The sequence below is a fragment of the Uloborus diversus genome, chromosome 1 (genome assembly GCF_026930045.1).
Source record: "Uloborus diversus isolate 005 chromosome 1, Udiv.v.3.1, whole genome shotgun sequence".
Lineage (NCBI taxonomy): Eukaryota > Metazoa > Arthropoda > Arachnida > Araneae > Uloboridae > Uloborus > Uloborus diversus.
The window spans coordinates 25697417-25712191 of record NC_072731.1 but is presented as its reverse complement, the minus strand read 5'-3'; the positions used below and the strand labels follow the sequence as shown (position 1 = coordinate 25712191).

The 14775-nt window shown below is 35.2% G+C and overlaps 1 protein-coding gene across 1 annotated transcript in view; it reads left to right on the top strand.

Moving 5' to 3' along the window:
• LOC129234495 (putative phosphoenolpyruvate synthase) overlaps window positions 1-14775 on the top strand; it is an 82487-nt gene that overhangs the window by 42199 nt on the left and 25513 nt on the right. Inside the window, exons 19-22 of the mRNA XM_054868494.1 lie at window positions 2308-2392; window positions 3835-3923; window positions 7783-7845; window positions 13512-13604. Of these exons, the coding sequence (XP_054724469.1) occupies window positions 2308-2392; window positions 3835-3923; window positions 7783-7845; window positions 13512-13604 (330 nt within the window). The remainder of the gene's footprint in view (window positions 1-2307; window positions 2393-3834; window positions 3924-7782; window positions 7846-13511; window positions 13605-14775) is intronic.

The following is a 14775-nucleotide window of genomic DNA, read 5'->3' as shown; positions in this document are numbered from 1 at the left end:
GCACACACAACATGTGCTTTGAAGTGGAAGAGTGCTTTAAAAAAAAAGCTGTACTCATCAGAGGTGATTTTTTTAAAAAAATAAAGTAGCCCAATAAACGATAAACGAACCCAGTCATATTCTTTGAACCATGACGCGTCAAGAAGAAATATCTTTCAGGACGAAGCAAAAAAAAAGTTAACATTAATTCCATGTACTAGTTCTGCGGATCTAAAAATTTGAAGTTTGATAATAATCATAATAAAATTCTTGTGTCGGGGGATCTGCTGATCCTTTGACCCTCCCCTGAATCCGCCCTCCTCAGAGGTCTTGGTTCACTTGGAGAACTTTGTGACCACGACATATGTAACGTGCCTCAGTCATCATTAACGAAGACGGGGTATATTCGACCGGCTGGCATCGATCCCATCGAGTCCGACACCTTACCGATTAGGCCACCACAACCTATTTGAGGAAATAAGACTGGCGATCATGAAATCCTTTGTTGCACACATACATACGCACGAAAAATAATACATATTCGGCATTTTGCACTTGAAAAAAAGTGCGTTCTGTGTCTTCAAGGCTTTTTACTTCAGCGCTTCCCGACATGAATGTTAGGAGTAGGATGGGGTAAATATGAACATGGGTTAGAACCGAACAAGCGCCGTTAGCGCTCCTATAAGCATTGTAGGAACCAAAAAGTATTAATATGTGATGGTTTATCACTCGACTGATAACCAACGGCTATTTCCCGCCAGTTTGACAATACTGATTACGCCATTCCAGTTGTTATAAGAGTTCATGTCTTCAGAAAGTGAAAATCATTTTGTTGTGTGTTCAATATTGCGACTGCCTCATCATAGGAAATCCAGGTAAGATATCGTTCTAAAACATTTCACATTCAGTAATTAATGCCCCCTTAGGATTTCGATTAATTTTTGCTAGATCTCGATCTTGTTGATTCACAGAAGAGTGTTCATATTTACCCCACATTTTTTTTGATATGGGGTGATTATGAACATTTCTTTCGGAGCATTTTCTGGCATTTCTGATGAATTTTTTAAGGTCAAAATTTTAATTATTATTTTAATCATGAAAATGAGCCAACAAACATTACCTAATGAGTTCCTTCATAGGTTAAAATGACAAAATGCCTCACACCCACGTCAAAAAAAGAAAAGAAAAAAGAAGCCAGCCACGAGCTACTTCAGAGAAGACTTGTTGAACGTAAACCCCTCAATTCGTCAAGAAGGATCCAGGGCTTTAGTTGAACGCAGTGCGGGATGTTTTTATTGGTAACAAAACCTACAGAGATGCAATGGCTACCTATGGTATTAATTTGGGAGTGTTGCACAACAGAGTCGCAGGCAGAACTGAGGCTGATAAAATTGGAGCAGGTCGCTCAATAGACACATGTATTGATGTGGAGCGAGAGCGAACTCTGGTGAAATTAATTGCCAATGCTCAAATGGGGTTTCCCTGTGACAAAGAAGAATTGAAAACATTCGTCCAGCAGTATGTTGTTGTAGCTAATGGATTGCACAATCGTTTTAAAGATGGTAAGCCAGGAGAGGATAGGTATATTGGCTTTATAAAGCGGCACCCCAGCATTTCACTGAACAAAAAAAAAAAAAAAAAAAACAGAATTCCTGCAAAAAGTAAGAAAAAAGCAATATCCCTTCGTGGTTTATCATTTTTATGGTACAGTAAAGGAAGTTCAGGAAAATCATTCTGTGGATGATGACTGGAATTAATGTTCATAATTACCTTATACACACTGGGATAAATATGAACATATGGGGTAATTATGAACAGGCATTTTAAGGACACTGACTGCAACTTAAAAACAAAAACAAACTCACAGAATGAAGTAGGGCAATGATACATTTGTTTTTCGTGACTTTAGAAATTTCTGCATGTATGAAAGACTTTTGGCAGCTGTTTAATCTGAAACTTAGAAAATTTGTTCATAATTACCCCAACTGACCCTACTCCAGTTTTTCTTTTTTTTTTTTTAAATGCTAGAATGACTTTGTTAATTAAGTTGTTTAGCCATATTGAGTTTTAAAACGCTTGGTTAAATTTTCAACATATGTGGATTTTTTTCGTGCCAGTATCTTGATGAACTTTCACACCACATAATACAAATGTCAGTGATCACAGACATTTGCTGACCATTAGGTGTTTTCTTATTTTGCATTTGCTGCACATAAGAGAAATTGCAAAAATATTACGCTTAAATAACAGCTTTTTCTGTGTAATATTTACTTTAGTACTGAATGATTCTCATTTGCTCACTTTCTGTAATACTTTTTTACCCTATAGGCAATGATCGCCCATCTGATCTGCAGTCAAGGATCGTCAATGTGGAACATGCTTGTGCTGACCACGCTGGCCGAAGCAAAAGGAGGTATTGAACATTCTGTTTTTTTTTTTTTTTTTGTCTTTCCTGTAAAGCCATGTTTTTTCAAGGAAGTTTGTAAATACTTTAAAGTAATGTAAATTAAGCAGAAAACCACAAAAAATGAAAATGCCAAATGTTTCGGTGTTCTGCAAGTTTGGCACAAAAATATATTTTCGATATCCTACTGAAGAAGTTTTGAGCAGAACATTCTCAAGTCTAAAATACTTAGAAAACCACAGGACACTTGCAAAAACTAGCAATGCATTGGTTAAGTGATCGGTAACCAAGAAGTAATAATAATAATAACAACAATAATAATTTGGCAAGGAAGTATTAAGCATTCAAACGCAAAAATGTCATTTCCGAAGCGAAATAATTTTCTTTTTTTTGAGTAGTCCGACCATTTTTTAACTCCCCTTTCTCCTCCCCCAATGAATGGACAGCTCGTACGATTTTTGAAAAAATAAGGTTTAAAAACATTTTTTTCAGATGAATGGGCAAGAGTAACTTCCTTTTCATTTAAAGAAAAATAAAAAAAACAGAAAATGCTGTGTATGTCCACTTTTTGGGGTATTCGTTTACTGGGTCAGGGCATGTTTTTTCAATTCCCCCCCCCCCAAAAAAAACTACTGCAGATCTATAGAACATTTCGCATTCTTTTTAAAAATAACTACATATATCTTCTAAAACGCTTTTGCTATCATGCGCCAAATGCCACAATTTCTAACGACGTTATGAGTTTTGGAAAATGAAATTGCTATTAAGTGTTCATTCACTGATCGGTTCACTACACCATAAGTAAGCTGAATTCCCACAACTTTCCCTAAAATCTTTACTAATAATAAAGCTGACAGTCTGTGTCTCTGGATGTATGTGTCTCTGGATGTCTTTTATTCGCATTGTGCCTGGACCGTTCGACTGATTTTCACGAAATTTGGCACAGAATTAGTTCGTAGCATTGGGGTGAGCACAATCGATTTTTCGAAAATTCGATTTTGTTCTTTTTCTATTCCAATTTTAAGAACATTTTACCGAACGAATTATCATAACGTGGACTAGTAAATTGCCAAATTATCATAACGTGGAACCGTAACATGGGCGATCAAATGAACATAGCAGATTGGCGAGAAATACGTCAGCCATCATTTGTAAATATACAGGCGAACCAAATGCTCTTTTAATTTTCTACTATGGGCAGAGTCGTGCGGGTATACACTAGTGAGAAATAAATAGATAAACATGTTTTAAGGCATATGTTTATGGAGATACATGAATTGTTCAAAGTTGAAACTGTTCATGAATCCACCATTATGACACATTCAACCTTATGGCGTATTTAAATTTCCCCATCTCACAAAAAGAATTTTTTCTTCTGTTTGAAGCGCGACTGCGAAGCACTAAATAGCGTATGTTGTTGCTTTCGCTAACACAGTTGCTCTTTGTTTCAGAGGTTGATGATAGCGTGTACAGAGACTTTTCAACTCTTGTCAAGACGAGCAGCGATGTTGAAAGTGCTGATGTTCCTTCAGCGATACAGGTGACAACTGCAATTGTTCACTATTATCCAAGATTATGTCAGTAGAAACTAACAAATGAATAAGTACCGCATAACTTCCCAAATTTTAAAAGCACTCTAGTTAACATTACCTTTTAAAGTTATGATTCCCTTAGCTGCACACACCAGTTGCAGAAATTACGTGACGTGTGTAACAGATTCAGGAGAAAATCTGCAAACTTTTTTCTCAGTAAGAGAGGGGGAAAAAACTAAAAGTTTTATTAAAAAACTATACACGTATTAAACTTCAGCAAACGAAGATTTGTACGCATTTCTGAGATATAATTCACGGGTATCATGTACTTGTAGTTTTTACAATTAGCATCTTATTTCTCCACATTTCTCTGTCTGAGTCAGATTTTATAATTACTCTAACGTCGTTTATCGTGCAGACTAATTTTGGAATTTCAATCTGCGTCACAGACTACAGAAAAAAATCTGCTGCGAGGCGGCATCATGTCATGTAGAAGTGTTTTTTCAATCCGAAAAAGTCCTAACAAAACTTTTCCCACATAATTTAGAACAAAAAACCCCAAAAGAAAAAAAAATGTGCGTCACGGGACGCTCGGCAGAAGTGATAACTTTCATAGGATTAAATTTTTATCATTATTTAATCCTATGAAAGTAACAATTGGTCTATGGTAGCTATAATGAGCAACGAAATTTTTGCATTGTATGTTATCTAAAAATCTTGCAAAGACTGCATCAAGTACAGCTCTGTGATTTGTAGTGGCTTCTTCTGGCTTATTAATCATTTGTAATTGTAATTTGGATTGTAGAAACGATACTAAATTGTTAGCTCGATCAGAAGCAAAATTAACATTAAAATCTTCGTTATGATTTTTTTAATCTTGTTTTTTCCGGCATGCCGGAAAGGACCAGGAAAGGGTTGTTGAAAGTCTGGTGACCCTGATATTTTGCGGCATGCCGGCAACTGCGGGGAAGTACGGTAGTTTGTTCTAATTATGTACACCTTTTCACAGTTCATAACCCTAAATAAAGCGAGATATTTTTAGAAAAACTAATCGCAAAAATGATTTTGTTTCGAAAATAAATTTAAAGATTTAATACTGTTTTAAAATGTTAATTGTAAATAAATGTTATCACCATAAACAAACCACAAGGTTAAGCTTAAACCTGAAATGATAAAATTGGCGTATTATTACGACCAGGCTAGGATCTATATTTGCCCTCCCCCTGCTAAAATCACCAGGGACCTTAACCGTACTTTTTATCGGATCTCCACCCCAAATTACTAAATTTTTAACGAGTGATTCTTTTAAAGACAAAGTCAGTTTAGATTTTATTCTGTGATACACTGGTTAAATTATTATTATTATTATTATTATTATTATTATTATTTTTGTTATTTTATTATTTTTTGTTTTCTCGGTCGTCCCCAATCCCCGCGTTGCGGAGTCTGTGAGGATAAAGCTCGTTTAAAATATGTACACCTTATGACAGTTCAAAACCCTAAATGAAACGAGATATTTTTAGTATAACTAATCGCAAAAATATTTTTGTTTTGAAAATAAATTTTAAAATTGAATGCTCTTTTGAATATATATTTTTTACAATGTTATTGGTATTATATTGTATTATTAAACTCACCTTTCGTTAGGAGATTGCGTTATGTTGCGTCGACCATCCATCTTCTGTTAATTTCATTTTTTTTTCTACTAGTATCACTTAACGCTTAAAGCTGACCCAAAGAGTGTAGAAACAAAATTTCCCCGACCACGCGAGCTTCTGTCGTATGCGCGAACGAAAGGAATGCCAGACGAGAGTTGCGCCGTTATGCGCGTTATGTCACAAATCGGTTTACCCTCCCATAAGAAGTTATCACTTCAAAAATGCCCTCTACTGCTTAAAACCAGCTACCGCATCTGAACCATCTCCATCTTGTTCGTCAGAACTCTCCCCGAACTTAGCAATGAATTGTGACTCCAGATTATTGCAAGGTAAAGGCAAAAGATTCGAAACAGAAAACGAGAACCGCTGCACCAACTTCGGAGCTTGTTTAGCCATCAAACATTGCTTATTTTCACCAACTGATTCAGATTGAAGTAATGATCCCATTTCATTTCCAGGTTTCATTCGCTTAGGGGAAACTAGGGAGGTTTGACCCATAGGGAGACTTGACCCATGAGGATTTTTTCCATGAAAAGGATAATAATTAAGGAACATTTTATTGGTTGACCAGTCACACAACAGTATTTTGAAGGGACAAGCCATTTCAGAATTATCAGTGGTTTAAAAGAATTCAAAGATATTTAGTGTTAAATGATACTTTACCCTTCAAGTCAAGTTTGATGATTTTGGATTTTTTTTTAATTTAATCCCCCAGTTTTTAAGGAAAATAATTTTCAAAAGTATACATGTGTTAGTCACTTTTCTAGCTATAAATTTGTATGCAGTAGTTTTATACAACTTTAATATAAATTGCTAAAAAATTAAAATAGACAAAAGAAAGCTAACTAGGGAGCTTTGACCCAAACTAACTAGGAAGACTTGACCCAAAAACTAATTTGATGTTTTTGTTTAATTTGATGTTTTTAAATTGAATTTTCATTTTTGAATCGATAAAATATTATAATTTAGGGTTAATGATTTTATTTTGTCAAAAAAAACTCGAATATTGTGAATATAAAGGCCTGATTTTTTTTTAAATAAATTATAACATATAATATTTTGGTCTAAAAATTGTTTTTATTTGACAAATAAGTAGAATACTAATAATCTTTCACCCCAATGAATTATTACTTAGTAAAATAACGGAAATATTGCTTAGGTCTAAGCTAATAAAGTTTTGAATTCGACTTCTGCTCTCTTGCTAGTATGGAGTAAGATTAAAAATTTAAAAAAAAAAAGAAAAAAAAAAGTAACACTCTTCACCTAAAGAGTAAGTATTTTGTATATTCATTTCCAGTATCACTTACTAAAACAAAAAGCACCATAAAACCTGCGTTTTTTATTTCAATATCTATGAATTTTTCTTACATTCATGAGAAGGGTCATGTCTCTTTAGGTGTTGGGTTAACTCTCCCTAGATCTAGGGACACTTGACCCATATGTAGACTGGAGGAATATAATTTTTCTACCATTTTTACTTAGAATTATGCTAATATTTTAGCCATAATAATGTGCACAGTAGCAACCTATTTGTGTATATTTTTTATTTCGTTTTAACTATTCTACAAAAAAAAAAAAAAAAAAATTAAATTAAAAACCAAAAACTGGGTCAAGTCTCCCTAGTTTCCCCTACTATGGCTGCATAAAGTTAATCTAACGCAGCTTTAGTTTCTGTATTACTGTTAAAACGTTAACAAAAAGAAAGACATTTGAACATTTTTCGTAATCATCACGCTTGACAGAAAACAGATAAAAGCTAAGAATAGAGAAAGTTCGATCTTTAACTAGACAGATTGAATAATAGTGTAACACTGCTGTTGCAGTTTGGATCTGTATTCTCTGATTAGGGAGAACATATATCGGAATTTGTAATTTAGTCCTAGTTAATGTTCTGTCTTTTACTTATTCTCAACTCCAATTCCTTTATTTCAGCAAAACTCATGTTCTTTATTAAATCTGCAGCAAATAATCTACATTATCAGTTGCGAACATGGACTTCGGTATGTCCCCCCACCCCTGCAAAATATAAAATTGCGCCTTCCCCCATAAGGAATTTTTTTATGACTTTCAGGTAGCGTTGTTTATTCAGAGCTTGTGCCCTCATACCTCTTACGCCCCCCCCCCCGGGCTACGAGGGTTACAGGGATGCTATGTGCGCCACTCTATATCATGTTATTCATGCTTTCGTTTTCTTTCCCTCTCAATTTAGAGTTTGGCCTTTCACATATCGAGGTCGATCAAACCAGAGGAATTCCAAAAGATGCAAGTTGAGGTAAGTACATGACATACCTACGCCGATTCATTATAAATATAAATACAGTCAGACCCCGATTTAACGAACCTCCATTTAACGAATTTCGCGATTTAGCGAATTTTTCTTTTTTCCTTAACTAAAATGAAGGCAAAATCCCCTATTTACTTAATGATAAACCCTAGGGCTCGACCGATGGCACTTTTTGGCCGATGGGCCGATGCCGATTGTTGGCCGATTGTTCGAAGATGGCCGATGGGCCGATTGCCGATTGTTTTCCTCCAAATGGCCGATGCCGTTGGCCAATGACAAAAAAAAAAAAAAAAATCTGACGGAAATAAATTGATAAGATTGTCAGGGATTTAAAGGATCAATTATTCATTTCACTTTACTTCCTTTCTACGAATAAGGACTTGTAATCAAAAAAAAAAAATCAAATTTCTACCTAATTTCTATTTTGCGATCACTCAATTTAAACTTCACAAGTTTTTTCGGCACATCTGTACACGCATATGTACCTAAAAACTTATAGATGATCACAATATCCATTTTGAACATCTCCTTAGTTAATTATCGCAAGTTCTCTTGTGATGTCTTCATACACGCAAACGTGCGTCACTCAGAAACGTTATGAAATAGTAAGTTGAAAACTCATACGTACGTAGTATGATCTAAAAGTTCGAGGACAAACAGTATAAAGCCTTACCCTGAATAGTTCACATTACCGAAGAACATCTATCTACAAAATATTTTACCTTGAAGGACTATCCACTTTTGCCAACGCTCGTATAGCTTTTAGAAGCACTCCTGGCAGCCATTTTCGCAACCTCCTGTAAGGCCTCTTGCGCTGCCGTTTTCTTCGTCGTGGGGAAGAAGGCGATTTTCATGTTGAAGATGCACGGTTTGATTGATCAATGCTCTGATATGAAAAACAAATAACATAACGTTTCGTCGGATTTAGCTCCGTGTGACTCTTACCTGTTCCCAGCAAAAAAACATTTGCATGCACGCCGCTTTGTTCCGTCAGGAGAACATAAAGCTGCATCATAGTAGGTTGCGAAAAAGGCTTCCAGGAGTGTTTCCAAAAGTTATATGAACACTGGCAGAAGTACATAATCCCTCAAGGTGACCCTTTAAAGGTGGATGTGCTTCGGTAATGTGAACTATTCTGGGTAATGTTTTATACAGCTTGTCCCCGAAATTTAGGATTTAGTTATGCTTCTTTTTTTTTCGACTGTTGTATAATGGTAGAGAAAGAGCAACAGCAAAAAAAAAAAAAAGAAAGAAAGAAAGAGAGGAAAAAAAGGAAGAAAAACAAAGACTGTTTAATAACCAACTGATTTGTTTTTTTTTTTTTAAATTGAACATATAACTAAGATTTCAGCAATATTGTAATAATGTATGAATTATGTACACTATACATAGTTAAAAAACTTGAAATTGTGTTGTCTAATCATTCAAAAAAAATTAAGAATAAAAATATGAAACAGTCAACAAATTACGTAATTAAAGTGGAAAGATTGCACGTAGACATTTTTTAGTCATGAAATTAAACGATAAAAGTAAGAGATAAATTACAATATTAAATCATAATAAGAATATTTTGTACTTATTTAAAATTTATGAATAGAAAAATTTGCATTTTTCATAAAAGCTATAACAGTGATATAATTTTTTCTGAAAAAAGAAATAGCCATGAAAAGAGTAAGGTTCTTAAAACGCAGCTACAATAAACAAACTCGATATTTACTCCAAGTTAATAATAACTAAATACATATACTACTGGATCTAATGTTCGCACACATAATATTGAACAATTTGATTGTTTAAAATCTTTTATGATGCACTACAAACAAGTTCAAATTAAATTTTTCAATTTAACAATAATTTGCTGAAATTTAAAAAATTGCTTAATGGAAAATCCTTGAAACTTTTCTATAACATATTATTAAAAATATGATGAAAACGAAAATAACTCGTTCACATTGATTTTATAAAAATACATGAAAATAGTTACTTAGAAAATAATTGATTGCTATAAAGGATGCAAAAAAGATGGCGCATTACGAAATAAAGATGAAACAAGAATGAGATATACGCAAAATGACATTTCTTGAGCAAAATAAATAATCGCTAAATATTTAAAAAATGCTTGAAACGACGAGGGAGGGGCGGGGGGGGGGGGGAATCACCCGCTGATTTTGGAGTAACTCACAACATTAAACTTCGTGCCCAACTTCGGCCTGAGTCGACTTCAAGACCGAAGAAAAAATTCAAAAGTCCCTTTGATTTCCGAATTATGTCACCATTAAAAACGTCTTTAATCAATTTCTTACATTAATGCTCTAAATTCCTCCTAAACAATAGAGTAAGTTTGAATAACAAAATGTCTAATTTTATGAATGGTGTTAGTTTCAACAACTCGGAAATGCATTTAGAGTTTAATTTTCAGAAATACAGGGAGAGGGAGGGGAGAGGCACGTAAGTGTTTTAAAAATTAACGCCGGACCGACGGGAATCTAACAAAATGACACAAAAACCGGTTTCGCCTTTTCATATTTATTTCCACGGTCTCCAATTCAGCAGTATACACTCTATAACAAAAAAATCGACGCATCAAGAAGCAATCATCCGATTGCTTTGAAATTTTGTATGCATGATTGTTTTGACCAGATGTGCAAATGATTAAAATTTGGTGTCCAATGAATGAACAGTTTGATCTCCAGCGCATCGAAACTGCGCATCCAGCAGATGTATATAAAGAACAGTTCTTCAACTGTAGTTAAAACTTTCGGTTTGATTGCGATTCAGATTACCTTTCAACAACTTAAAAATGCCTCGCCGCATGGTTCGTGCTCATTACGAGCAAACTGTCAAAGTTTAAACGAGGTCATATCATTGGATTGAAAAAGAGGCCGGTTGGTCAAATCGGAGAATCGCTCGTCATTTGAGTCGAAGCGATGCGGCGATTCGAAGATGCTGGCAAAGATGGGTGGAAAATGGCAGAGTTCAGCGTCAGGATGTTAGCGGTCGACCTGGGGTCACAACAAAATTGTGATGACAGAGTGATTGTCCGATTAGCTGTCACAGCGCTTTCTTCATCTCTATGAACCATCAGACATTCAACTCAAACACCAGAGTCCATCATGACCATTTACAGACGGCTGCGACAACTAAATCTACGCTCACGCCGACCGTTATGCCACTGACGCCTACACACTGCCGAGCCAGATTACAGTGGTGCATGGCTCGATCAGATTGGAATGGTGCCGACTGGGGATATATAGTCTTTAGCGATGAATCCCGCTTCCAACTGTCTCATGACGATCATCGAAGACGTGTTTGGAGACACCCAGGGCAGAGGAAGGTCCTGGTTTCACTTTTGCACGCCACACTGGCCCTCAACAAGGCATTATGGTCTGGGGTGCCATTTCCTTTGATAAATGGACCCCTTTGGTCGTAATTAGTGGTACACTTACTGCACAGTTTTACGTCGACAACATCCTAAGACCTGTTTTGTTGCCGTTCCTTTTGAAGCAGCCTCGGCTGGTTTTCAGCAGGACTATGCCAGATAACATACGGCATGTGTTGCTATGAACTGTCTGCAAGCTTGTCACATTCTTCCGTGTTCTACTAGATCGTCAGATCTCTCTCCCATCGAGCATGTCTGGGATATGTTGGGATGTCGGTTGCATCTGGCAAGGAATGTTGAAAACCTCGTTCGACAATTGGAGCAAATTTGGCCGAAAATACCGCAGGACAACCTCCGGGAGCTTTATCGGTGTTTCCCACGTCGTGCTTGAGCTTGTATGTATAGGCTAGAGGCGGGTCAATACCTTATTGAACTTGTTACTGTAACTCTGACATAAATTATTCAATTGTTCTAAGAATTTAATCATTTACTATTCTATGCATTGTCTTCCTATCAACAAATTTTCATCTCAATCGGATCACTCCTTCTTGGTGCTTCGATTTTTTTGTTATAGAGTGTATCACCAAATGATCGTCAATCTGAGACGCTATATTAGTTTTGTATTGAAATAAGTAGTTAATAGCCACAAAAAATGAGTAAATAAGGTTTTTAGAACACCCGATCGGAAACAAAAAGGGAAGTGCATAACTGGAACGTGCGCACACCCCACATGCGAAATTTTAACCTTCTTCAGTTTACCATTTTTGAGTTATGACTTATGAGAGATACATGCGTACATCCAGCCGCAAGAAACAACGCAATAATTAACTTGTTTGGTATCTGAATGCAGTATTAAAAACTCTTTCAGGGGTGGCTAAAATAGAAACTCATACCGAAGTTTAAGTAAACAATTTTATATGAAAACAATAACTCCCTTTACTTTGCATTAACAAGTAAAACAGCAAAGGTCTTTTTTTTTTTTTGAAAACATCGGCCAATTCCATCGGCTTTTCGACTTTTTAAGGCCGATGGGCCGATGTTTCCTGCAAGTTAACATCGGCCGCCGATGCCGATGGCTAAATTGTTGAACCATCGGCGCCGATGCATCGGTCGAGTCCTAATAAACCCCGAATTAACGAACTATTTTAACAGCCGACTTTTTTTTTTTAAATTTGAGTTAGGAAATATTGGATTGTTTTCCAAATGAGAAATCCATCTTGTCCAATGCAGAAAAATATTTTTCTTGGAATCAACAATATTTGACTGGCGAGGGGAATAGAATATACTCTTGCGTTTTTCAATGGTCATGGTACTCGATGATGCGCCCTTCAGATATTTTGTGACATACGATTGTAGTTTGAAGGAAATACTTTCTTCACGAGCATAAGACTGAAACAAATATTAAAAACTTGGCTATTCATTCTTTTCTGCACCTTTTTTTTTTCTTTTAGCTTTTCTTCAATTGATTTAATAAGAATAAGTTCCTTTTTGCCATCTGAAAGACATTTTTTAAAAAAAGGCGACATTTGAAGTTTTCTAAAAAGTGGAGATGTTCCTTATTTACAGATTACTCCTCAAATGCTACCGTGAAGGACCGAAATTGGAGAAGGTGACTGTCACACGTGATTCAATGAAACTGTTCGGCCTTCCGTCGATGAATGCCGACATTTACCGGCAAATTTCAACATTCACCAGTTTTTCAACTTTCACTGTAACATATAATATATGTATTTAATAGGACTAAAGAGAGGACGTAATGAGAAAACTATAATTGCTCAAAAGGTTGATGCGAATTGAAAAAAGTTTGGGAACCCTTGTAACTAAATCATCTTTCTTGGGTTAATCTCTATTTCGCTAGATCTTTTTGTTATGTCAAATTTGTTATGTCTGCCTTCAATTATAAAAGCATCGGAAATGAGTCAATTCAGGTAGCATATATCACCGAAATTGATGCCAATGAGACTGACCACCAAGTCGCCACTGCAGTAACAGAAAACAAGACTGTTTAGCACCACATTTTGTGTCTTCACGACAGTATTTTAACTGTGAAATGTGTGATTTTTAACATAACGTGACACAGATAGATATCGGAGAAAAAAATGACTTAAATCCTATGATTGCACAAAATCTTCGTGATATAAAAATCCAGATTGGATGTTTGGAAGAGCGTCAAAAATTACCTTAGAAACTAAAATGTACAAAATGTACTTTAGATCAAAGACTAATTTTAGCTTTACAATGTTGTACATGGTTTGTTCTATGTCTCGTTTCTTAGGAAGCTTTACAATGGTTGCTGGGTTCATCGTCTTCAGCAGGTCAGAAATTCAGATACTTCTTAGAGAAACATGGACACAGATGTGTCAAAGAGGTGAAGCTCATGTTTAATAACTAAAGAATTTATATTTTAACGTAAATATAATATTTAGAAATATATATATTTAATTTAAATTTTAAAGAATCAAATGGGATAAATTGTTTTTACAGAATATGAATTTATGTTTCTGGTTCTGTAATTTAGACGCTCTTATCTAAACTCCCTTTGTAGTTAAGAAAAATTGTATTTTTACTGCATAGTTTATTGATATTGTTCGTTCGTTCAATCTGCCTAATCTTAAAAAGAACAAATCTACTTACTGACACCCACAATTTCCTAAAACTAAAGTAGCACAGTTCTTCCTTTGTAGGGGTTGGGTAATGCAGATTTCTGAGGGTGGTTTTTAATAAAGAAACACACAACTGTTTTCCTTCATATTCATTTCACTCCATTAGTAAATAGTAATTGATTTATTACTATGTATTCTAATGAAAAGTATGCAGCACAAAAATTTGAAGCCCCAAATTGAAGTACAGGTCATTTGTCTTTAAGTAGAAGTATTTTTGTCCTCCAGTGTTTTAGTCTCCAAGATATTTAGGGTGTTTATCAAGTCTTGTATTGGCCAAATTAACATAGGTAGGAAAACATCGAAAATGGTTAATGTCATGCGAGAAGCAAAAACTCGGTGCGTTCTGCAGCTTCATGAGAATAAATCATACACCCAAACCTGTTTTTATGCGGTAGATAGGGATCGCATAAAAAAATCGCATAAAAATGTGTCCGAAACTTCACGAGTAGCTTTAAAAAGTTGTTTTCGCAACAAAGTTAAAAAATATTTTTTATGCGGAGGATAAGGACCCCATAAAAAAAGCTATACATAGAAAATAACCCAAAAATTTACAAAATAACTAGGAATTGCCTATCTTTAGATCAAATCAAAGTAAACCAAGTGAAGGAAATTTTGCCGAGTAATTGGAGAAAATTTTCTGAATAAGGATTTTTTTTTTTTTGGAGGTCACAGTGACTTCCCATTGGGGTGCCTATGTGGTCACTTGAAGATACTATCTCGCACTCGTTTTAAAAATAAATTCGTCAATTGGGTCTCAATCTGATTGAAATTTTCACATACCGCACGAAGAAAAATCGCACAGAAAAATGCCGCACCAAAACAGGTTTAGGTGTATTAGCTTATAAAGTGCAGTGAAATCCCGATTTTTCATATTTT